Below are 24,552 nucleotides of genomic sequence, written 5' to 3'. Positions count from 1 at the left end.
TTTTTAGCCACTTTCATTTGATGTTACAAGTGTGCCACCACCTACCTTTAAGAGTGTGTGCGAATTTAATTAATTAATTAATCTCAAGTGTATCTCTCACATTATGCTTCGCAAAAAAGCCTTGGTTCTCTTTCTTTCCTCTTAGACATCTCAGGCTGTATAATATAGGCCTGACATGTTACATCCTACTTTACGACACTTGTCTCCTACTATTCAATGTCTTTTCATCTTGCTAGCTGGACATAGAAATTAAATGCTTACTTAAGTGTCAAGGTGCTAACATGATCGGTCCAGCCTGGTCTAACAAGAAAAGTTATCCACCTGAGTACCCAAAAACCATACATGCTTTGGAAAGCTACCAAATTGGATAACACCTTCCACCTCTGTTCAGCAGTCCTGGACTGGTGATTCGTGAGGCCCAAGGACCTGTGAACCACACTCAGAAACAGTGATGACTTTTGCACATGCATTTAAAAAGCACTTCAATAACCACATCAGAAGTTTGAGGCCTCAACAAAGAAGATCTTTAACCAAACTCTAATAAAAGCTTTCTACCTGAGCCTTGTTTTTGTTTTTCAAATTTTTATTTCAATATACATTTACTGACTGCCTACTATGTGCCAGGTAGACACCGGCTGATCAGAAGGAAATGACGTGTGCTTCCCAAGTGCTGCCTGTGTTTGTGCATGTGATCTTATTTGATTTGTACAACAGCCCTAAGAGACAGGCATCATCTTCATTTCACCTTTGGGACGACAGGCTGAGAAAGTTGGGTAATCTGCTATTGCACCTCACTTTTAACAAGAGAGCTGGGAAATCCTAGCAATCATGCTGAAAGACCATTTTCACTTGCAGGTGCTGGGCTTTGGTCCTTTAAAGAATAAATGCTTAATCAGAATAACTATACGGAAACCCTTTTGGAAGTGCCGGTTTTATGAACTTAGAGGGTGGGCGGGGACTGAAAGGATCCAATGCAGAGATTCTAACATCATTTCAACTGAGAGATGGTTAGGCTTAACTGAGAAGAAAAAAAGATTTCAATCTACTCGGAAAAGAATTTTAAAAAAAGGGTGTAATTCTCCCCTGGTGCCAGGATCTAAGTGTACCAGTGGTCAAGAAGCTCTCTGTTACTTCCAGTGGCAGAGCAAGGGGCGAAAGGGACTAGGGACATCAGTCTTCACTTACTCCAAATGAGCCAGCAGTCTCTACAGCATTACCGCCTTTTCTCTCTCTGTCACGGACTTCTGAAGAAGCACTTCTACCAGAAAGTTTTTTTGAAGTTTACAGAAACCTATTACTATCTTTATATCTTTAATCATAACTAACAGAGACTCAAACTTCTGAGGGCAACAGTAGTTCAGCCAAGCCACTGAGTGGATGATATACAAAGAGACAAATGAAAATGGACTGCATGAAACATCAGATCCAAGCAGCAGAAAAACAAGGACGAGGAAGGAGTAAAGGTGTTACACACAAAGAGCCAAGCAGGGCGTACTCAGAAATCGGGTCCTCCTGCCACCAGGTTTGAATGTCACCTGTTCAGATGCACAGTTAAACTTCGCACAGCCTGTGAGAGGGGAAAAACAGGGAAGAACAGAGAGAGAAGAGACAGAACACAACTACAAGATGTTAGAAACTCGAGGCTGGAGTGGTGAAATGCGCTAAGATGGCACACAGAAGAACAAGCTTCCAGGGAAAGGTCAGATATCTAGGACAGAAAATACCAGGTCTCAGTGCCCTCCCTCTGCCAAATGCTGAAGCTCCTCCCAGTGGGAATAATGTCAGCTAGTCTGCACTCCTAGCAAGCAAGTATATTCATTTCGTGAAGAGACAAACTAATCTTTAATTTCCGTGATATTGTGGCAGAAGCCCCTAGGCGAGTTACCTGTATCTTTTCCTACTCTTTTCCACCCAGATACCTAAGTCATTCCAACTGTCATCCTACTATTGCTAGCAGCTCTCTCCTCGACAGGAATGTTTCGAATGATCATTAATAAATAAAACTATATTTAGGAAGCAGTTTACAAATAACTGAATTGTAGGGCTATTTATCTTAGTATGCTACTCCCATACTTGAAAGTTTAAAAAGTCTGCACTGGCTAAGAAAATAGCTTTCAGAAACGCTAAAACTTCTTTAATTTTGGTTCAGGAAATCTTGGTCTAGTATTAAAGTGTACGTTCCAAATCCCAAATGAGCTGTTAACTTGGTTAAAGTCCTATATAAGTCACAAATGCAACTTCTGCTATAATCCTCTGAAAAAAGTGATTTCATCTGGTAAGAGCAATGAGTTCACCTAATCTAATCATTACCCAACTTCCCCTTCCAGCTCAAGATCCATAAATGTACAACGGACAGGCTGTGTTCTGGTCAGCTGCTTTTCCAACTGGCCTTAACAATAGGTTACTCTCCAGGCATTTGCCACAGATATGGCAGTTTTTAGAAGCTGAAGGTTGCTTTGACAGCTTACCTTGACCTGGAGCAGAAAGGCTTGGTACTGAAATGGCACCATCACTGGTAAAGGCTGAATAGAGGTTGTCACTGGAGGGAGATGGCTTAAGGGGCTGTAACAGCTGATTCTGCCCAGTCTCTGGGATATTGCCAGGAGGGTGGAGGGTCTGCTGGGGGTGCAAAACTGAAGCGGCACTCTGACCAGACAGGTTACCTGCCAAAAGATAAAGCGGCATGAGGAAACATGTACAGCTTTCCCAGTGCCTAGAGAATAGGCACTATTCTCATTCCTCCACTGTGCCGCACTAAGTGACTAAGTCAGAAGCTGTAACTGATGAAAGAAAAAAGGCCTCCCTCATGAGAGGGGAACTGAGGAATGACATGAGAATCAATAGGCGATAGGGATATAGGTAGCTTTAGATGACCTAGAAGGTTCCCAAGTCTCAGGTGAGTAGAACATTCAGTGGGTATGAGAGAATTCCACGATCACTTTCCTAAACGCTATGATAAAACAGCGAGTTGCAGCATGACATCAACAGGTTTGGTGGGTAGTCTCTTTTTAGTCTTTTTCCCAAAGTGTGTGTCAGATCGAGTACAGAAGTGGTGTACTACAAAGTGATGCATATTTAAAATTATTTTGTGGCAGGTGGCTTTTATTCCCTAGGCGACTGTCTTGAAATTGAAGAATGTGTCTGCTCCCTACTAATCTGTGGAATAGAAGGCCACTGAAAAAGTATGTCACAATTGGGATCAGGATCTTAATTAGCTGATATCCCTTATAATCATATTTCCACCACTGAATTGGTTCTAACCTGCCAGAGAAGAGGTTTGGGTTTCTGAAAGCTTCCAGAGAATGGAAAGCTGCTAAGAAGTTTGCAACTGCTTTCCAACATATATTTACATTAGATCTGGAGAGAAAATACAGGTACAAATTTATTTCAGTTTTTTTCACTTTTCAACTAATTATCTGTTAACATTATCATAATTTCACTGAAGGGTAAAAATTCTATCACAAAACAGACAAACTATAGTTCATTACAAGATACTATAATTTAACTATTTTTTAATTACAACCACTAGCAAGTTTATTTCAATATAGATAAATGAAATAAGAACTTTAATCAAGAAAAGTACCACCTAAGACATATATGAAATTTACATTCATTCCAGCTGCAATTACGAATAATTTGTTCAGTGAAGGGAAAATCTACCTGAACTTTACTAAATAAACAGTGTACTTTGTTCCATTTGCCTGTGAGTTTGGTGAAATGTGAGTTATATGAGTAACCAGGTAATGCTAAATTATTATCTTTAAGGACAACCATAAATGACTACCAGTAGATAGTAATATGGATCACAATGGAATAAGCCATTGTACTCATCCAGTCTACTTTCATAGACTAACCAAAAAGAGGTACTATAAACAGAGGGAGAGGAAAAGTTAAGGAAGCAAGAATATTAGGAAAGTCAAACTCCTCTGAAATTTAAAAAAAACAACAAATGTTCAATCATATAGAGTTGAAGACAGAAACAAACGATGGGAAAGTCAAGGCTGACCTGGTCCATGGCTTTTTACCTGAAAGCTGGGGGCTTTTATTCCCCAGGGAACTGCTGCGACTAGATTTGCTGCCTTTGGTTTTAGTGGGTCGCCTTCTTCTCCCTGAAAGAGGGGCAGCTGGGGGAATAATGACAGCAGGTGGAACCTTTCCCAGTTTGGTATATAAAGATTCAATTTCATGCTTCTGGCGACTCTGCAGGTCTTGAATTTCTTTAAGATGTCTATGAAAGATAACCAAACATAATTCAAAAACATTATAACCACTTTTGTTCAATTAAGATTTAATAAAATATTCTTTAACCTCCATTCTAGTATTTACTTACTCATGAATTTTCCCCCCAATGTACTTAACCTAATTTCTACTACCTTGAAGTTCTAGTTCGTCATCTCATACTGTTGCCCTTCATTCCAACAAGCTCCTAACCACCAACAAATAGTTGATGATGTGTTAGGAGAAAAGGTTTCCTGATTTTTGAGGCTATACATAGGAGTACTGAATTGCTACTCTAATCCAGTTGATCAAATATGACCTACAGGGGCACCTGGGTGGCTTAGTGGGTTAAGCCTCTGTCTTCGGCTCAGGTCATGATCCCAGGGTCCTGGGATCGAGCCCTGCATTGGGCTCTCTGCTCTGCAGGAAGCCTGCTTTCTCCTCTCTTTCTGCCTGCTTGTGATTTCTGTCTGTCAAATAAATAAATAAAATCTTTAAAAAAAAAATATGACCTACAAAATTTGCCAATATAATCTATATCCTAATGCCATTACTGGATTCATTTGGTAGACTAGTAAATAAATTAGATTAGGTTAATAATGATAAAGAGTGCTATTAACAAAAACAACAATGTAATAACAAAAGGTGAAGAAGTTCTAGAAGTAGAAATGCTCTGGGTCCTTATAAGAGACATAATGAGAACTACATTCAAATAACTAGCTTTTGCGTATCACCCTCTCTTTAAAAGAAATGAGATGTAAGCATATTGCAGTGAAAAGAATACTAATCTAGGCACCAGGAGCTAGGTCTTAACAGAGTTCTGCCATTATTCTTTCACAGAAGAAAATATAAATATACTTACTTTTCTCGTAGTCTTCGCAGCTCTAATTTTAAATCTTCATCTTCAATATCTGACTCATTGTCACTACTCATGTAAGAGGAGTTGAATGAATTACTAAGGCTTTGACTTAGATTCTGGATAGGCAGGCTCTTCGAGCTCAGCTGATGTGGGGAGTGTGGACTACCTGAACCATCATCCACATCCCTGCTAAGGAAGGCAGCCTCCAGGTCAGAAGATGGCCCATTCAAATGTGAAGGCTCTGACAGTTCAGGCTTTTCTTTCTTTGGTATCACAGCAGGGAGAACACCTTGTTCCAAATCCATAAAAGGAGGAGATGCTGTTGGTCCCTCTTTCTTTGCCTCAGTGATCTTGTCTTCAGTTCTTGATACAGAGAAACGACCTACTTTGTTTGCTGTAGTTGTCACCTGAAAACGTCCCACTTTGGTAGGCTGCCCAGTTTCTGTCTTCGCTTCCGAGGCAGGAGTTTTGTGGGCACTATCTGGCATATCTGATGAGACGCCATGGATGGTTATCCCATTAGGCTCTGTCTTCACCAGTGTACTTTCTGGACTACTACTTGATAGCACTGAGGACTCTGAAGTACTGGATTCAAAATGAACAGACTTTGTTTCTTCTGACTTATTTTTACCCTCTTTTTGGACATCATCCATTGCAACAGAAACCTGATAGAGACCAAACTGAGATTAAAAAACAGTCTCCAATATTCAATTTTTCAAATGGATCATAAAAAAAATTGAGAGGTGTTTAGCTGGCTCAGTCAGTAGAGTATGTCACTCCTGATCTTGGGGTTCTGAGTTCAAGCCCCACAGTGGGTGTAGTGGAGATTACTTAAAAAAAATAAAATCTTGGGGCGCCTGAGTGGCTCAGTGGGTTAAAGCCTCTGCCTTCGGTTCGGGTCATGATCCCAGGGTCCTGGGATCAAGTCCCGCATCAGGCTCTCTGCTCAGCAGGGAGCCTGCTTCTTCCTCCCTCCCTCTCTTTCTCTGCCTGCCTCTCTGCCTACTTGTGATCTCTGTCTGTCAAATAAATAAATAAAATCTTAATAAATAGGGGTGCCTGGGTGGCTCAGTGGGTTAAGCCTCTGCTTTCGGCTCAGGTCATGATCTCAGGGTCCTGGGATCGAGTCCCGCATCAGGCTCTCTGCTCAGTGGGGAGCGTGCTTCCCTCTCTCTCTGCTTGCCTCTCTGCCTACTTGTGATCTCTGTCTGTCAAATAAATAAATAAAAATCTTTAAAAAAAAAATCTTAATAAATAAACAAAATCTTAAAAAAGTGAATTACTTTATTTTCCAGTAAATAGGCTGGGATGTTTTTACTTAAGTCTTTATGTATGTAAAATATGTCTTTATCTAAGTCCCTCCATCTTCACTGTGAAAATAAATGGAATACCATTATAAAGAACAACGTATCTGTACAGAGATTTATAGATTAGATATACAGATTCTCAGTGGCTCACTAAGCTTATTAAGTAAATGATTTACTTTCATATCTCATGTTATACACAGGACTAACATTTATGTCTTTGTGGAAATAGAAATAACAACAGGGAATAGAATCTTGAAGGTTGCCTGTGCATATGAAAACTACAAAGATTAAATCCAATAAATGTTAAATGCAAACTAAGCTTCAAGAATCAACACAACTAAATGGGACTATAAGGAGATCCACTACTATCCCCAATTTCCAGTGCTATCCTGAGAATAACTGGAAAGCAGTTGTGAAAGAAGGAAAAAAATAAAAAAGAAAAGAAAAATTCACTGGTTGGACCAGCTGGGAAAATATAATGATATTTATATCACATATCACAACTAATATGGCCCAAAGTGTATCACTTGATGCACAGTCAGTATTTTCACTTCAGAAATTAATCCTAAAAAATTATCCTAAACATGGAAAGTGTTTTAATATACAAAAATGTTTCCTGTTATTTCATTATATTGGAAAAATCAGAAACAACCTAATGACTAATAATGGGAGAATGAGTTAGGTAAACAAAAAAGATAGGGGGAAAAGCCACAAAATATCATTCAGAGAAGTAGCAGGGTCAATTGTAGATACACACATGTGCGCAGAAAAGGAATGAAAGGAAACACAACTTCCTAATCCTAGATGGGGAAGGGAGGTGGGGGATGGGCAGATAGTTTACTGTTTCTGTACTATACTAAGTATTTTATATTTTCTTTAATTGGCATGTATTATTATTATTTTTTAAAGTCTACTTATTTACTTATTTTTAGTAATCTCTTCCCCCAACGTGGGGCTCAAACTCATGACCCCAAGACTGAGGCACATGCTCCTCTGACTGAGTCAGCCAAGGATCCCAGCATATATACATATTTTATTTGCAAGCATTACTTTTAAGATGGGAAAATGATAAAGAGCTATAAAAAAGGTATATCATTAAGTTGGCAATTATGGCCCAAAGTAATAATTTTATTATATACCTATTCACCCCAAAGAGGAAATCAAGGCAAGGAAAAGTGGTTGTCTTACCTGAAATCGTCCCATCTTAAAAACACCAGTTCCTGAACTAGTAGTTGCTAGGACAGGACCTTCTGCAATCTGAGAAACTAAAACAAGTACATGGAGGAGAAAAAGAACTTAAATTAGTATCTCATTTTAGCTAGTTTCCTTTCCCTCAGGCCAGAAATACAGCAAAATAAAACTATGTATCAGGTGAGGAAAATTGTTTGAGGCAAGGACAACATAAGAGATACTATAGTATCTATGGTTAACTATGGTGAACTATGGTTAACAGACAGTTAAGAATTCAATTACTCATTCTTTAACTCAAAGATAGATACAAGTAAATGAAGAGAAAGCATGAGATTTTACCTAGGATATTAAAGACCCATTTTTAAATGAAAATCACTATGACAAACTGGTTTAGGCAATACTTAGGAAAAATCCTAGAACAAAAAAGTACAGGTGTCAGAATTACTGATAAGTAGTTTTGAACTTTAAAGTCATTTGTTTGAGGTTCTGTTTTTTCCTGGAGATAATATAACAGCATTTTCTTTATTTTATACAACTAATAAGTTGTATTTTATACAACACTGATTTTGATATTTCAACAATAGATCTTAGAAAACATTCCATATCGGTCTCATTCTTTTTCATGGCTGCATAGTGTTTTAGGTCTGTCTACCTACTGTATGTATGCAAATGTACTGTATTTTAAGCAGACTTCTGCTGATGGACAGTTAAGGTTTTCAGAACCTGCTCTTATAAAAGTGCTCTACCAAATATTTTCTTATAGATCTGTGGAATAAATACCTAAAAATGGACATGCTGAATTATACCCATTTAAAACTTCAATAGACATTACTAAATTGATCTCCAAAGAGGTTGTATTAAGTCACTGGTAGCTATTAAACTTCTGAATTTACCAGTGAGAGGTAAGAAATGCTATCACTTACTAGTCTTTTTTGTGATACAAATACACCCCCCAACCCTGTTTTTCATTATTTGGACCTCATGGCACTTTTTCCAATGCAGAAAATTTTGAATCTATTATTGCTTCTGGGCTGAGTATTAAATGTAGTAATAACAACACTTTCCTCTCTATCAGGGATCGGCAAATTATTATCAAGGACCAAATTAAGCCCATAGCTTGTTTCTGTAGATCAATCTTGTCAGATGAGAGAGCAAAACTCATTTATTCATGTATCATCTATGCTGCTTTTGGGGTATAATAGGAAATTCGAGTAACTGCAACAGAGACTATACAGCCAGCAAAGCCTGAAATACATACTTCTTGGCCTTTTACAGAAAGTTTGTTGACCCTACTCTAAATAGTTTAAAAAAAGGAAAAAGAGAAGAAAAACATTCCTTTTATGTTTTGTTACAGTACTATTTTATAATACCATTTCCATCTTTGATCCATTTGGAATTTATTTTGGTTGAGGCTGGTGATTTATGTATGTATGTATGTATGTATTTATTTTCCCAGATGGCTGTCCAGTTGTCTATTCCAGCACTTTCTCACTGAAATGAAAGCCCACCTTTTTCATATTCTACATTCTCTTACAGTTTGTCCCTTTCTAGACTTTCCTGGTCTGTTCCACTGATTTTCAAGTCACTTCTTTTAAAATGAGAAAGCTAATTCAGAATACAATTGTACTGAAAATAATTTAGAGAGGTTTGAAGTGAAATTTAGAATTTAAGGATGAAAGAAAGCTGAGCATTCCAAATAAATCTTATTAATAGTTATACAGGGAAATATATCTATGTAGGTGGTAGTGAGAAAATGGATAAACCATATAAAAAGGAAAAATATTAAGCAAGTGCCCTACAAAATCACATTAAGTACAGCTCACACTGAATTATTTCCACTTCTGAAAATAAATGGTTCTAAGGGAAAAGGCGACAGAAAATAAAAGCTTTAAATTTCCTAGTTTCTGGGGAACTGGTGATGTCATTAGAAGAGATTCACAACAAAGCTTTAGAAAAGAACTAGATGTTATGAACTTATGACCTAGCGCATGCTCATGAAAATTTTAAATTGTTGGTATGGGTTATTTTTACAAAATTTAGTTGGAAATATGACTTTCCAAAGAGACTATATATATGAACATGCCAATTTTAAAGACTCCAGAAATAGGTAAAAATGCTTAAGCTGATTAAAATCTTACATTTGTATTTCTACCATCCATGTTATTTAAGATTATCTCTATCCAGTGTCACAAAAGCCAAGAGGTTACGGTAAATTAACTTTTGGAAATATGCCTTAATTTTCTTCTCTCTCTTAGCAAGGATCTGGCTCAGCTAATAACAAATGGTCTTATTCCAAGAAACTATCATTACCCTTTGCATGCCCCCCCTGAAAACAAACAAAAACAATACAAAAGATTCATTAATTTGCTAATATGACATGTTCTAAATATTAGTATTGATGCTTCTCAGTTATGAAATAAACAGAAGTGATTTTAAAAATTGTCTCAGGGCGCCTGGGTGGCTCAGTGGGTTGGGCCGCTGCCTTCGGCTCAGGTCATGGTCTCAGGGTCCTGGGATCGAGTCCCACATCGGGCTCTCTGCTTAGCAGGGAGCCTGCTTCCCTTCCTCTCTCTCTGCCTGCCTCTCTTGTGATTTCTCTGTCAAATAAATAAATAAAATTTAAAAAAAAAAAAAAAGAAATAAAAACTGTCTCAAATATACCTACATTCTTAAGAAAGTCTTGAAATAGTAATCCCTATCTATACTTGATTATAGAGAGGACTGGAATTAGTAACATAAGAGGAAGAAGGATGCTCCTCACCATCTTTCTGAGGCTGTGCTCCTGCTTCCGTAACTGCTGTTGGAGCCACCACAGACACAGGCTGCAAAACATACACACAGATACCACAAAATCTTTAGCTTCAGTCACTCTTTAAACTTCTGCCATGCTGTCTTTCCTCTGGTCTTTATAAAGGGCAAAAGAAATATAGTATATGTGAAGAAACACTTATGTCCAAGGGAGCTTTCTATTTTTTTTCTAGCCTAAAAAGAAGTCTGATATAAAAAAAAAAGATTTTTTAAAAGGAAGAAATTCTGAGTTGTTTTCTAAATTGTTTTCTTCATTTTTCTCATGGGATACTTAAGAGTATAACTTCGATATTCATAGAAAAATAGTTTTAATCAGAACATTGTGTCACAAGCTTAAAATGAAGAAGTTAAAATTTTTAACTTAAAGAGTACAGCTTCCTCCAAAGCATAAAAGCAAAATCCATAGGACTGATCTATGATATAATTCTAACCAGAGGTAAGACAAGAAAAGTATCTTTCAAATAAATGAAATCTTTTCCAAAGTCACGCCACTGGGTTAGTTGTTAATCTTACATCCAACTGCCTCATTTCTGTTTGCTGGAACAAGCAAAGACTCTGAATTAATAGTTCTAACTCTGGTATTAATAGGTTACAGTATGCTCTGGGAATATGATATATTGTGATTATGGAAAGATGTCAAAATTTTCAAAACTTACACCAACTGTGGATGTCACTGCAATAGTCTCTGGACTAAGTGTTCTCCTCAGCTGAGCATCAAGATCTTCCAGAGGTTGCTGGGACTTAACAAAAATAAGCACAATAAACAGAGGTCTTCAGCATAGTCAGAGCCATTATATATAGCCAATCTATATAGAAATACTGTTTGATGCTTTAGATTGACACAACATATTATCTGTCTATTCAATGAAAATGAAACAATATACTAAATAACATATTGCTTGAATGACTTATGTCAATTTCCCAAGCCTTAGAGAAATTCAGTTATATTTACCTTTTATAGTTTTGAGGTCTTACCTTCTATGTTTGATGTTACTTAAAGTTACAGAAAAGTTTCTAATTGTCCTCTCTTTAAAAATTCTGTCCTCTCTTTAAAAACATTCTGATAGGGGCAGCTGGGTGGCTCAGTCAGTTAGGCATCCGCCTTTGGCTCAGGTCACAATCCCAGGGTCAAGGGATTGGGCTCCATGTCAGTTCCCTGCTCAATGAGGAGTCTGCTTCTCCCTCTCATCCCTGCTCCTATTCTCTCTTGCTATTTCTGTCACTTTCTCTGCCTCTCTCTCAAATAAATCAAATCTTTAAAAAAAATTCTGATAAATGTATCAAGATCTATCAGTAGATTAATTGTATCACACTCCCTATTTTCCTTTCAGTTTGGTACATTTTTCTGAGAACTGGTCCTTATAAATAGCATTAATATACCCTGTTACTATCAAGAGATATTATTCTTTTAAGTCCTAATAATCTATACTTCTTATATGCTACAGATGGCAGCAAGAAGGAACCAGAAGTTTAGACAGTCCATCCTTTTAACTGGGTCTTACTACCATCTACCCCAAGGCCATTAACTTTTTACCTTTGACACAGACTATAATCCCACATGTCTTGGCTTCTATCAACCTATTCTGCAGCCTTCATTTATCTTTCTCCTTCTATATCTACTTACCTTCATTCCACTCCCCAATCTTATTTGCCTTTCTTATCTTATTTGAGCCCTTTTAGGAGTCTGAATACATGTTTTTAAAGAGAAAATAAGTGTAAAACCCCTAATTTACAGAATTGCACAATGTATTTTTTCCCAAAATTTAGTGGCTGATGGATTGAGTTCTCTTTGCAGTTATCACTTTATTCTAGCAAGTTCTCTAAATTATGTTCTATAGTACATCTAGGATTATATAAGTAGGGATAAATTCAGCCTTCTCAAATTAGAAATTTATCATGTTTTCCTTAGATACAATTTTAAAATAAATCACTGCTTTAGTTTCAATGTTTACTACTTTGTCTCAGGGCAGAAGCATTTTCAGGGTTATAATGAATTCATAGTAAGTACTTTTCTTATGGGAATTCAACTAAATGTGGGGTGGTGGAGTAGGGTAGGAAAGGGAAATGATAAATACTGCACACAGTTCTACCCAATGATCAGAACTGAGTGTGAGATAGGAAATGGACATTCATGTCACTGGTCTCAGTTCTTGTATGAGTAATCTCATGTTAACTGAGCTGTGTGGGTTTTGTACTGAAAGATATAATACACATATATATATATATTTTTTAATTAAGTAGGACACTTACATCCACCTACACATAAACCAATTACTTTGTTAGGTCGTCAATGAAAGAAATGTCAAACATTCAAGAAAAAAAACTAGTTGAACTCACAGAGAAGGGGCATGATTGGTTATCAGTGTGGTATCTTTTCTTAAGGAAATTTCGAAGTTAATTTTGATTACTTGTAAGTTTTTACTTCCACCATAGTCTAGAACCTAATCTCAGTCCTTAGATACAATTTCATTCCACAAAATTGTGAATGACAGGAGCTATATCAGTCTGGTAAAATGTAAACCTTACCATTTTCTTCCTTCATAAAATAGGAAAAAGTATTACTATCAAATGTTTTCTAGATGACTTGAAGCAGTATTATAAACAAAAGAACTACGAAGCTTCTTAGTTTAAATAGGGCCTGGATAATTAGCTACACTGTTTTTTTTTTTTTTTCTTTTTAAAGATTTTTTTATTTATTTTAGAGACAGACACAGCAAGAGAGGGAACACAAACGGGGGAGTGGGAGAGGAAGAAGCAGGCTTCCCGCCGAGCAGGGAGCCTGATGTGGGGCTTGATCCCAGGACCCTGGGATTATGACCTGAGCTGAAGACAGACACCCAACAACTGAGCCACCTAGGCACCCCAGCTACACTGCTTTAAAACCAAGTTGTTCCTAAGTCAAAACCAAAGAGGAGCCAGAAGCCAAGATCAGGCAGTGGAGAATTTAACTAAGCTTTGTGAAAGCAAGGGATACAAAAAGAAATCTGTCAAGTCTTGGGGCAGGGCACCTGAGTCAGTGAAGGTCCTGGAAAAGGTGGCAGCTGTTCACTGGGTGGAGTACCAGCTGGAAGTTCAGTACCCCCTGGCAGCACCTATAAACAATGAAGGGAAATTCAAGTCCATGAGATACTAAGAGTAAAGACTGCATACTGGAGAGCAAATCAATTAATCTCAATGTAGAAATGTAAGAGTAAAATATATCTATAGTTAAGACATGCTTGTCACCTGGCTTATATTCTGGTACCTATCTTAGATAAAGGACAATATAACCATGATACTGTTACAGGGGTTACTACCGTATACCAGAAAAATGAATAGTAAAATTTAGTAAAAGGTTATTCCCTAGGGGAAATAGAATCAGAGGCTTTAAGGACATGAGTGGTACAGTTCAGATATTCTTGAGCCATTGTTTTGGTATAGTCTCATCAGGCTTTTCTTAAAACAAACACTTTTCTGAGAAAACAATACAGTTCAGAAACAACCAGAGGTCGACTCTGATAATAAAAGTCATCAAAATTCTAATACTATTGAACAGTTTGTACAAAGCCTCTATTATTACCCTACTATAAAAAGAATTTTACAATCAATGGCAAAGCAGAAAGATGAGTGTAGCACAGAACATAGTAGAAAAAAACACAGCCTTGTTATTTGGAGAAGATCAGGGAGACTAAAGACGGCAGAATGAGAGGAAATCTACCACAGCAAAATTAGAAAACACATTTTAGTTATTTTATTCCTTAGATTTTTTTCCTCTATATGAAATTTCATCGCCAACTTTCAATTTTTTATAAATCCCAAATTGTACATCTGTGGAATCTAAGCAAAGCAGAAAATTTGCTTCATTCTCACTGAAAAAAAGGCTGTGAACTTCTATTACTATGTATAATTGGTAGCAGAAACATTTAGCTTCCTTTTGGGACACAGATTTCTTTAGTTGGTACCAATCAGGAAGAAATGTCTATATTTTACCTACTCTACATCCTTAGAAAATCAGGCAGTATAACTAACTCCCAAATCCTGCCATATTTCAAAAGAAAAAAGTATCCTGTGTTCAATGTATATATATCCTAAAATCATTTTCAACTTATTTAATAAATACCAAATGTCTAATATAGATCAGGCTATCTTTATAACTGCATTTCTCATTTGCAAGGCTGAGTTGAAAAAACATACTTATGGGCGTGGGGGGGAAGAATGATCATATTTATCAAATTATTTCAAAACAAGAATCTTACTGGAGTTTTAGTTAAAGGTGGCTTCAATGGAACAGTTCCAGCTTTCACTCCCGGTGTAGTGCTGACTGGGGCTGACACATAGCTGACTGGGGTAGAAACTTGCCCAGGTGTGACCACTGGCAGAACTGACAAACCAGTTGTGCCTAATGGCAAACTGGTTGGTGGTAAACATGCACTTGTAGTGGAAGTCATGAGCTTGCTTGGTGCAACAGCAGTGGTTGGGATGCCTGGTGTGACAGTTGTCTCTACTACCAGTGAAGTCTCTACTGAGACAGATGCATGTTGGGCTCCAGATGAGCTGTGTTCACTAAAGAGAGACCGCAGCTTTTCCTCTAGAGTCTTTATGTCATCAATTCCAGGTGCTTTGGGCTGTGAGTCAGCATCTATTTCAGGACAGTGAGTGTGGGGCTGGTTGGGAAGTAAAGCTGGTTGAGGCTGACTATGAATTAGTGTCTGCTGCACAGCAGGCACACTGGCAACAGGTTGTACCAAGGGTGGGATACTGGGTACTTGGGGTAATAAAGGTGTAGAAGTAGGTCCTGCTGCTTGAGGAAGGGCAGGAGTAGAAGCTATAGCTGATGGGGTGACCAAAGGATGCACCCCACCAGTCTGAGAGACAGAACTAGATAATCCTGCTCCAGGGGTGGAAGATGATGATGCAGAGAGGGACAAAGCCAATCCAGTTGTACTGCTATGAGATGTTTTATCTCGTGAGTGTGCACTAACCACCACTGTTTCAGCTAGAGTTGGAGCAGAGGTGCTACTGCTAAGCTGAAGAGACGGCTGCGGAGCTATGCTGGGAAATGGCATGGTGGCAGGAACAGATGTTAATGTGGCTGCCCCAGTAGCACTGCTCGCCACTTGCTGAGATAGTACAGGTGGAGGCTTAGCACCTGGGGCAGCAGCACTGCCCACTGCAGAGGCTGAAGTTGTTGAAACTGGTGTAGAAGGCAAAGTGCCTACACTAGAAACAGTGCTCCCAGATGTGGGAGCCTGAACTGGCTGAGATGTTGCTGATATCGAGACAACTGTAGGTACTGTGATGCTCGAAACCACAGTGGAAAATACTGGTGATTCAGATACAGGTGGTACAGAGGGACCACTCGAAGGTATCACGCCTGTGCAGGTGGCAACTCCACCAATCCCTGTTTCAGTGGGCACTGGACTCTCAGATGGAATCCTGGATGTGGAAATGTCCGTAAGAGGGCTGCTAGTTGCAGGGACTGATACCGAAGGTGTGGCTGCTGCTGTGGCTGGGACTCCAGCAATGCTACTCATGGAAGGAGGGACTACTGGAAATGTTGGTCCTGTATGACTGAAGTTGGGAGGTGCCGTGTTGGGCCCTTCTGTCATCTGGGCATGTTTAAGTTCAGAAAAGGCCTGCTGCAGGCTAAGAGATGAAGCAGAGTGAGACAAGTTCATTCCAGCGCTGTGAGAAGTAGAGGCAGCAACTGCAAAGGAAAACACAAAATTCAGAACTAGTTCATTTCAAAAAGGTGGACTCAAAATTGTCCTAATAATCTGTTTTTGGATTATCAACATTGCCACATACCAACAAGGTTTAAAACTTCTAAGGAAATGACAGGCTCTAAAACAGCAAAGTAAAAGAGCAGTTTGGTCAAAATAAGTTATTGGCTTGTGTGAGTATCTATTTCTAGGGGCAAAAAAATTTGGTAAGGAGGAAAAAGGGAAAAGAAGTCACCACAGAGCATCTATAATAATCCTAAATGGAGGAATGAACACATACTGCTATATGGACATAGTATCTATGACACAGGCTACATCTAGTGCAGTTCTCCTCTCCGGCTCTTGTCTTTCAATCCTCTATTTCCTTCCCCATATCTGTTGTTTATAATCTCAACTTCGTACTCTTCTTTATTGTCTATGTCATCATTTAAACTACGGCTTGATAACCAACCTTCCAATATAGCAGAGATGTTGTAGAATTAATAGAGGTTGTGGTAGAAGCAATTCCTTACCTGTATCTGATATTTCACTAGTGAAAACTTTTGACTCTCGTAATCGACTTTCTGGCACAGGACTCACTATAAACCGTCTTCCGGCAGAATGAACAACTTGCGTTAAAGAACTGGTAGGAACGCCTGGTTAAAAAGAAACAAACCGCTTAATTGCATTATTTATATATTGTCACCAACATGAAGCTTCATTATTAGTATACAACTACTTAGGTCAAAGGTAAGAGCAAACATGGAAAGAAAAGAAATTCACCTATTTGCTGTGGCATGGAAGATGCAGGAATTGGTTGTTTGAACTCTCCTTCCAACTTCTACAACAAACAAAAGTGATCAAATTCATTCTCAAACACAATCTTAGAGATTGGGCAAAGCCAATGGCCACATGCAGAGAGAACAAAAATGTTTGATAATCTTAATCACAGATGTAATGTGGTATCACTGAACACTGTGCGTGGCAGATTTAACACCACAGCATTATTTTAAATAAACTTCTTTATAGGAATGGTGACCTACTTGAGAACCTGCAAAGCCATAGTCATCCTTTCCCTGCAGACTCTCCAATCCCTGGTCACCCTCTGGTTCCACACTGACATCCTCACTGAGCATTTCATCAGCTTTTTCAATAATTTCTCGTACTTGATCCACAAACGACTCTCTCTCCATTGCTAGAATAAAGTCATTGTTCACCTGCAGAAGAAATGTGATGTCAGTCTGATTACTAGAGTGTTACACATGTTTTAGGTCATTCCAGTTGCCTTTTGTCCTACCCACATTCCACCTGTATCACTATTTGCTACGTAAGTTAGTTCTTCAACACCTAGAGTTAGAAATGTCCTAGACAAAAATATCTCTAAATCACATGTTTGGTGTACTAATTATATTCATGTTGAAATAAATATATAACTGTCAAAATAGATTATAAAATACCGCACATTTTCTTAGGGCAGTGGACATGAAAAAGTACTAAAGCAAAATCTGGAGCTCCAAATGCAGACATACCATAATTGTTGCTATCTCCTCAGGATTGTCACCATCTAAGTCGAATTTGAATGTAACCATTTTCCGATTATGAGTCTCTAACTGACATTCTACTACCCGGTCTCCTTTATTTGAAACCTAAAAAAAAAAAGAAAAGGTACTTAGTAGTGCAGAAGCCATATTCAATGCTGCTACTGAATTTGAGAAAGGAATGTGGATTATCACTTGAACTAAAGCCTGATGTTACCACTATTCCTTGAAGACTTGTTGGTACTTTACCTCTTAAACTGGCAGCAAGAAAATATTAAGAAAACATCAGCCCTTGTGCTACTTCCTCATCTTCCACTGAAGGGTCTGAAAGGAATGTAAAGTCTCTATTCTACAAATTAAAACTCTTTTTCTAAAAAGTAAATAATGCCTTACTATAAAAATATGGAATTTAACAATGTTACTGGGTGATTAGAAAATTCCAATCTTTCATCAATACACCTGAGCCATAGAAATATTGAAATGATGTTAAGTGAATGTATAAAATCCATAAATTGGTAATACTTACATTCAAAATTCTTAATTTTGGACGTGAAGTCTTTTCATGACGAGAGCGACTTCTTACAGATTTTCGATAATGCCGTTTTGTAGTTCTCCCTTCATGCCTTCCACTGGATGATGGGACATTCTCATTGCCATCACTCATTCCCGAAGCAACATCTGAATGTGCACTTTGAAAAAAGAAAAAAAGTTCAGTGCTTAAAGGTTTAATATTTTGAAGTTTTAGATGGTCCTACCTACCAGTCAAAGAAGGAAAATTTCCTTTTACATACCTATCTATAGAAGAGACCAAAGTGGCAGGCTGTGCCTGTGCCACTGGCACTGGCTCTGGAGGAGCAACTTGAGAGACTCCCTGAGTACTCTGCAAATAGAAAGAATAATACGTATCTTGGCAGTAATACATTTTATTATTCATCATCTCCAATAAGCTACTCTTTCCCCCCCCCCCATCTAAGTCCTAGAAGCACTAAATTTACTAGTAATTCTCAGTATTCAGCATCTAGAGACAGTGGTCTTAAAATTCCAAAGGAGGTTTCTAGAGCTCAGTCTGTAGTGCAGACTGCATGGTGGGACATCCGCCGACACAGCTGCTAGGTAGTGAGAAAGTAACTTGCATGCAGCCAGCATCTTCCTAGAGGTGTGCAACAGGGCAGGCAGAGCAAAGTGCAAAGATGATTCAGATCTCTCTCCTAGCAGGGCAAAAATGATTACTGGGAGCACAGCAGGATAAGATCCTTTTATGACTGCCAATGGCAAGAATTTGTGAAAGGATAAGAATAATGGCTAAAGTACTAGCTAGAGAAGTGAAGTGCTAATAGGGTTAATCTTCTCCAAGGCACACTCACTTCCCAACAGAACAGCCAGTGGCAACAAGGCCCCCACATTGGCATTTCATTCTGCTGGAAGAAAAAGTCATTTAGAAGTTAGTTTGAAAATAGTCTCCAAATGAGTTCTAAAACAGGGGCACCTGTTTGTCATTTTTATCCCATGTGTTTATATGTTTTATATATAAACATGCAGTAATTCCATTTACCTCCAGAGCTGCTTGCTGGGAGGATGTAGTGGGGGCTAAACTCACTGCTGGCTGGGACACTTGAACCTGTCCTCCTATACTGCCCACAGGAACCAAAAGGTTTGATTCCACAAAAGGCTGCACCACTGTAGGAAAGTAAGCTGGTGTAGCCAGTGCTTCTGTAGGCATGGGAGGGGATAGGACTGTAGAAGGGATGCAAATAGAAGCCACGCTGGAAGAGGGAGCAATATTTGAATCTCCTGGGTATTGTGGTGGCAGTCGAGGTGGAAAACCCTGTGACAGAAATGAGGAAGGTGAGTTAGTGCAGGTTGGGTCATCAAATTAGCAAAACACTAAGACATGCATAAAAAACCCAACAAACAAACAAAACACCAAAAAACAAAACAAAACAAAAAAACCCCAACAAAAAAAAGAAAGCACATAGCAAAGAAGAATAGTAGTAGCCCACTCTCTTTCTAATAATTTAAGGAAGACTTAAAGATGATTCTTGAAATGGTAGACTGGTTTCAATTTAGGGGACAAGACTCTACAACTATAAATTGCTGGGTTTTCTCCTCCTGGAGATTAAACAGGAGGAATAAACATAATTCCTTTTAGAAAAATATCAACTTTCTAGCTAATCTTAAGTGGGAGAATGCAAAAAACTCTTCAAGGTATCAATCATTCTAGTCGTATCATGACAGGATAATCTGAAGATTTTTATTGGTACCAACCATGTTGGCTACTCTAGCCTATCTAAAAAAAAAAAAGTAACCTGATATCTAGCATTCAGTCAGCTTACATCAAATAGAACAGAACCATCTTTCTCCTAAGAAGTGTCTTGAGAAAAATGGAAATGAATTATCAGGTCTCATTACCCTATCTTTTCTCTGAATTTTACTATATTAGCTCCTCTAGTTGAGATCAGCTACACTTTGTTATTGCTAGTTATTCTGATATTCAGCTATTAGATTTTCAAGTCCTTGATGGTTTACTAGTAGAACCAAACCCTCTGGTGCCCTCCTTTTGGCTATCCAACACAATACCTGGTACAGAACATCTCCAGAGGGAAGTGGAACCTCAGCAGCTTGTCCAAGGTTAGCTGGTATTCCCATGGACTGAACTGCTGGTTGCAGAAGTTGTGGGTGAACCTGACTTGGCAGCTGAGTCACAGGCTGCAGAAGGGTTGGAAGCTGACTAGGAACCATAGTTGGTCCCCCTGGGATCCCGGCTGCTGTAGCAGATGAAGCCAAGGTGAGCAGAGGCTGATTAACGCCAGCTGCCATTGTAACGGGAAGGGATGAGAGACCTGTCTGAGCCGCAGACACAAGAGGAGTTGATATGGGAATTTGAGAGACAGGATACTGAGGGAGTAAGGAAGTAGAGAGTGGCTGTCCCAAAGGGAGGAAATGAGCACCAGAGTGGACTGGAACAACTGAGGGTTGTGTCGCAACTGGGATCTGAGGTTCGCCTTGGATAGTTGGTACTGGCTGGGAAACTGGAAGCTGGGAAGGTAAAGAAAAAACAAAACAGACAGACTTTAAAAAAAAAAAAAAAAAGCAAAGCTGCCAAAAGCAAGATTTATGAATTAGCCAAAAAGAAGGAAAAAACCCCCAAACCCCTGCATACATTAGTGTAAGTTAATGTGAAACACAAGAATAGGGAAAGGATAATAGGAGACAAAGAGGCTGACAGACTGGCTGTTTCAGATCTTCTGTTGTAGAAAATTTTGTTCATGCTTCATCATTTAACAATAAAAAGAGGACACTTCCATAGGCAAAGCTTTTTCTGTTTTTTTTACAGCTTTATTTAGATGTATTTCACATACCTTAATCCTTTGTCATGTTTGTTGTCACTAAATCTATGACTGCTATTATAGTATTACTGGAATTAAAATGAATTCCTTCTCCTTGGAAGTAGATTCCAATTCATGTTGCTTCTACAATTCTGAAGTCTAATATTGGCCTAAGAAAGTAGGTATGTAAGTACCGTATTTCACTGATTCTAGGATGCAATCATTCCTTTCTACCATCTGGTCTGGTCATTTTAACATTTGTGAAACTGAGACACAGTTTGTAATTAATGGTGTGTCAGTCTTCAGTACATGGTTACATGAAATAATGGTGCGTTTTATAATTTCAGTTATCTGTCTGAAATATGACAGAAACAATACACTGTGCCAAAATACAAGGACAAGCCCCAAGTGTTAAAGTTAAAAAAAGGTCATTCAGTAAAATATGCCTTCCAAAGTGATTAGAAAGATGACTTAAAACAAACACAATTCCATATAAGGAGTTTTTATAACTTACTGTCAGTAGGCAACGGAGGAGGAAATAATGCATAAATGTACATGAAAAATACAGCATAGCTGTAAACCTAGAATATTACGTATAGTTGACACAATTCTACAAAATGTCCAGGTTCAGCTACCAAAGCAGTTATTTAACCCACCAGGATTCAAATACCTGTCAAACGGGCTTTAGACTAATAAAACTAAAAGTTAAACATTTTTGGATTGTGAATGCTGTATGTACTTATTTACAGTAACCAATATGTGTGCACAAAAGGAACAACTGTCAATTTATTTCTGTGGTGAAAATAACCAACTTAAGTATTTCACCATTAGAGAAGATGGAAACCTATCCATGAGAAAGTTATATGGAGATTCTTTTTAAGCGTCTATTTAGGAATTGAGAGTTTACCTGTTTTCCAGATGATACTTGAGGCAAGACCTGTGCAGCTTGAGACTGACTGACTGGTTGTGCAGTAGTGGCCTCACTGGAGGCTGATGTCTGTGGAAGTGAATACTGCACTGTCTGTTGAGGAGGGGCTGTCTGCTGTACTCCCTGCTGCTGAAAACAAAATAGAATTATTCAGTTTTATTTCAACTCATTAATAGCTTGGCTCTAAGGAAATATGTTTGCCTAAGATCTTCTGCATCTGTAAATGACAATATTAGTAATAAAGACATGCATAAATCCAAATTCAACAATTCCCTTTTACATTTCTCTTTTTCCTCTGCTATTCTTTCTTTGTGATGGTACAACCAAGAGCAATTAACCAATGTTTCAAAATCTGAGTCACCACTGGTTCTTCACCCATCATCCCTCTTACTCCAATAGTAAGTCATTCACAAAGATCTTTAGATAACATATCCAAATAGATCCTCTCTCCTCCAACTCCTGCTCCCCATTTTTTTCACCCTCTTTCTTGGTATCACCTCTTACAATTTGATCCTATATTAAACAAATCCAATCTCCTATTTTAATCTTTCTCTTACTGTATTTTATCAACTGTGTAACTAATTTGAAGAACGGTTCTGATTACAGCCACAAAATATTGAGAAAAGCATTGAATGTGGAATTTTAGCTTTACCATTTACTAGCTGTAACACCTGAGAGACTGTTCATTTTACTGCCAAGAAGATAAACTCTTTCTTTAAAAAGGACATGATCACTTAATTCAACGTAGGGAAAAGGGAGTAAGTGACATTTAGGAATCAACCATGTGCTAGACATTCTGGTATAATACACTTAAACTTAACGCACGGCACATAATTGTAAATTTTGTAATAAATTAATGGCTCTCTCTAGACCAGCAAAAATCCGAACTTCATAGCTGACTTTCAAGACTCTCTAATACTTGTAAGTAATTTAAAATTGTTGTTAACGGGGCACCAGGGTGGCTCAGTGGGTTAAAGCCTCTGCCTTCGGCTCAGGTCATGATCCCAGGGTCCTGGGATCAAGCCCTGCATTGGGCTCTCTGCTCAGTAGGGAGCCTGCTTCCTCCTCTCTCTCCGCCTGCCTCTCTGACTACTTGTAATCTCTGTCTGTCAAATAAATAAATAAAATCGTAAAAAAAAAAAAAAAGCAATCTCTTATTGGTTACATTCCAGAAACCCATGAAAGAAAGTAAATTTTAGCTAAGTACATTTCTTTCCTCACTCTAATAAAACTAGAGATATGGTTTTGTAAGATGGGGCTAGAAACTGATAGTCGGTAAAGTGAAACTCATCTCTAAAAATAAATTCCACTTGGGGTGCCTGGGTGGCCCAGTTGGTTAAGCGTCTACCTTCAGCTCAGGTCATGATCCCAGGATCCTAGAAGAGAGCTCCAAGTTGGGCTCTCTGTTCAGTGGGGAGTCTGCTTCTCCCTCTCCCTGTGCCTGCTTGTGCTCACTCTTTAATAAATAAATAAATTAATCTTTAAAAAAAAAAACAAAAAAAACCTCCACCCATACAGTACAACCTTTAAAAAAAAAACATGAAACCCCAGTAGCTTCTTAAGCACCTCTGCAGAATCAAAAGTCCCTATAGAACTTTAATACAGAAAAAACTCTTACTATTTTAGAAATACTGAATTCTGACTTGTAGTTTTTAGTTCTATCCACTTACTAGCTATGTAATCTTGAAAAAGTCAAGTATTCTAGATGGCATACACTTACGTAAATTGAGGGCTCAGTTTTATGATTCTACTCAACTTAAATACCATCCTATATTTAAAATAATTCATAAAATAAAACTACCTTAAAAAAGCATCACTGACACATAAATTTCGTATTACAGCAATAGCCACACTTAGTTGCATTTTTTTCCCCAGAAGAGTCAACTAATTCTTTTAACCTGTTATCTATGGAATTGCCCTCCTTTACTGCCACACTGCCCACCTTTACCCCCACATATTTTTCTTACCAATCAACTAATATCTTAATTTGCTAATAAGTATACACATACATGCCCACATATAAGATACGTAAGACATTCCTTTGGAAAAGGAAAAAACAGAGTACACACTTGAATTTGCTCAGCTTTTTAGTGTTGGGTGTGTCCATAGAAAAATAAACAAGGACAGTGGTATCCATGATAGTGTTTCTATCCTCAAACACCTTTATGTAACTTAATTTGTAAATTCTTTTTTTTCAAGTTGGCTTGATGCCTACCATGGGGTTCAATGCAGGGCTTGAACTCATGACCCTGAGATCAAGACCTAAGCTGTGAAAAGAGTTAGACACTTAACTGACTGAGCCACCCAAAGGCCCCTTAGTTTGTATTCTTATTAGGGATTACTAATACAATTAAAATACAATTTGTTGGGCGCCTGGGTGGCTCAGTTGGTTAAGCAACTGCCTTCAGCTCAGGTCATGATCCTGGAGTCCCAGGATCGAGTCCCACATCAGGCTCCAGCTCCACGGGGAGTCCGCTTCTCCCTCTGATCTTCTCTCCTCTCATGCTCTCTCTCACTGTCTCTCTCTCAAATAAATAAATATTTCCCAAAAAACCCACAATTTGTTAAGGTTGGGAAAAATATGACTACTCGAATTTAATTATATACAGATTCTGCTACTTGTCTGAAAGAGCAAGAGCAAGACAAAGCAAATTCTATGACAGGGCTGTTGGTCACCAAATAAATGTACATATAAG

At 38.2% G+C, this 24,552-nt stretch overlaps 1 protein-coding gene across 13 annotated transcripts in view; it reads right to left on the bottom strand.

Moving 5' to 3' along the window:
- WNK1 (WNK lysine deficient protein kinase 1) overlaps window positions 1–24,552 on the bottom strand; it is a 152,310-nt gene that overhangs the window by 7,470 nt on the left and 120,288 nt on the right. For 2 of the 13 annotated variants that reach the window (XM_046011965.1, XM_046011969.1), the window contains exons 10-27: window positions 21,836–21,985; window positions 20,180–20,638; window positions 19,155–19,427; window positions 18,394–18,482; window positions 18,129–18,291; window positions 17,594–17,710; window positions 17,108–17,281; window positions 16,848–16,905; window positions 16,598–16,720; window positions 14,619–16,069; window positions 13,392–13,475; window positions 11,040–11,123; window positions 10,337–10,397; window positions 7,573–7,649; window positions 5,081–5,742; window positions 4,026–4,228; window positions 2,469–2,663; window positions 1,475–1,567 (exon numbers count right to left, since the gene is read on the bottom strand). In XM_046011965.1, the coding sequence (XP_045867921.1) occupies window positions 1,475–1,567; window positions 2,469–2,663; window positions 4,026–4,228; window positions 5,081–5,742; window positions 7,573–7,649; window positions 10,337–10,397; window positions 11,040–11,123; window positions 13,392–13,475; window positions 14,619–16,069; window positions 16,598–16,720; window positions 16,848–16,905; window positions 17,108–17,281; window positions 17,594–17,710; window positions 18,129–18,291; window positions 18,394–18,482; window positions 19,155–19,427; window positions 20,180–20,638; window positions 21,836–21,985 (4,516 nt within the window). The remainder of the gene's footprint in view (window positions 1–1,474; window positions 1,568–2,468; window positions 2,664–4,025; window positions 4,229–5,080; window positions 5,743–7,572; window positions 7,650–10,336; window positions 10,398–11,039; window positions 11,124–13,391; window positions 13,476–14,618; window positions 16,070–16,597; window positions 16,721–16,847; window positions 16,906–17,107; window positions 17,282–17,593; window positions 17,711–18,128; window positions 18,292–18,393; window positions 18,483–19,154; window positions 19,428–20,179; window positions 20,639–21,835; window positions 21,986–24,552) is intronic. The other 11 variants (XM_046011968.1, XM_046011970.1, XM_046011971.1 and 8 more) reach the window with 8 other exon arrangements.

The sequence above is a fragment of the Meles meles genome, chromosome 7 (genome assembly GCF_922984935.1).
Source record: "Meles meles chromosome 7, mMelMel3.1 paternal haplotype, whole genome shotgun sequence".
NCBI classification, from domain to species: Eukaryota; Metazoa; Chordata; class Mammalia; order Carnivora; family Mustelidae; genus Meles; species Meles meles.
Note: the sequence above shows the minus strand (reverse complement) of the source record. Positions and strands in the feature narration are given on the sequence as shown.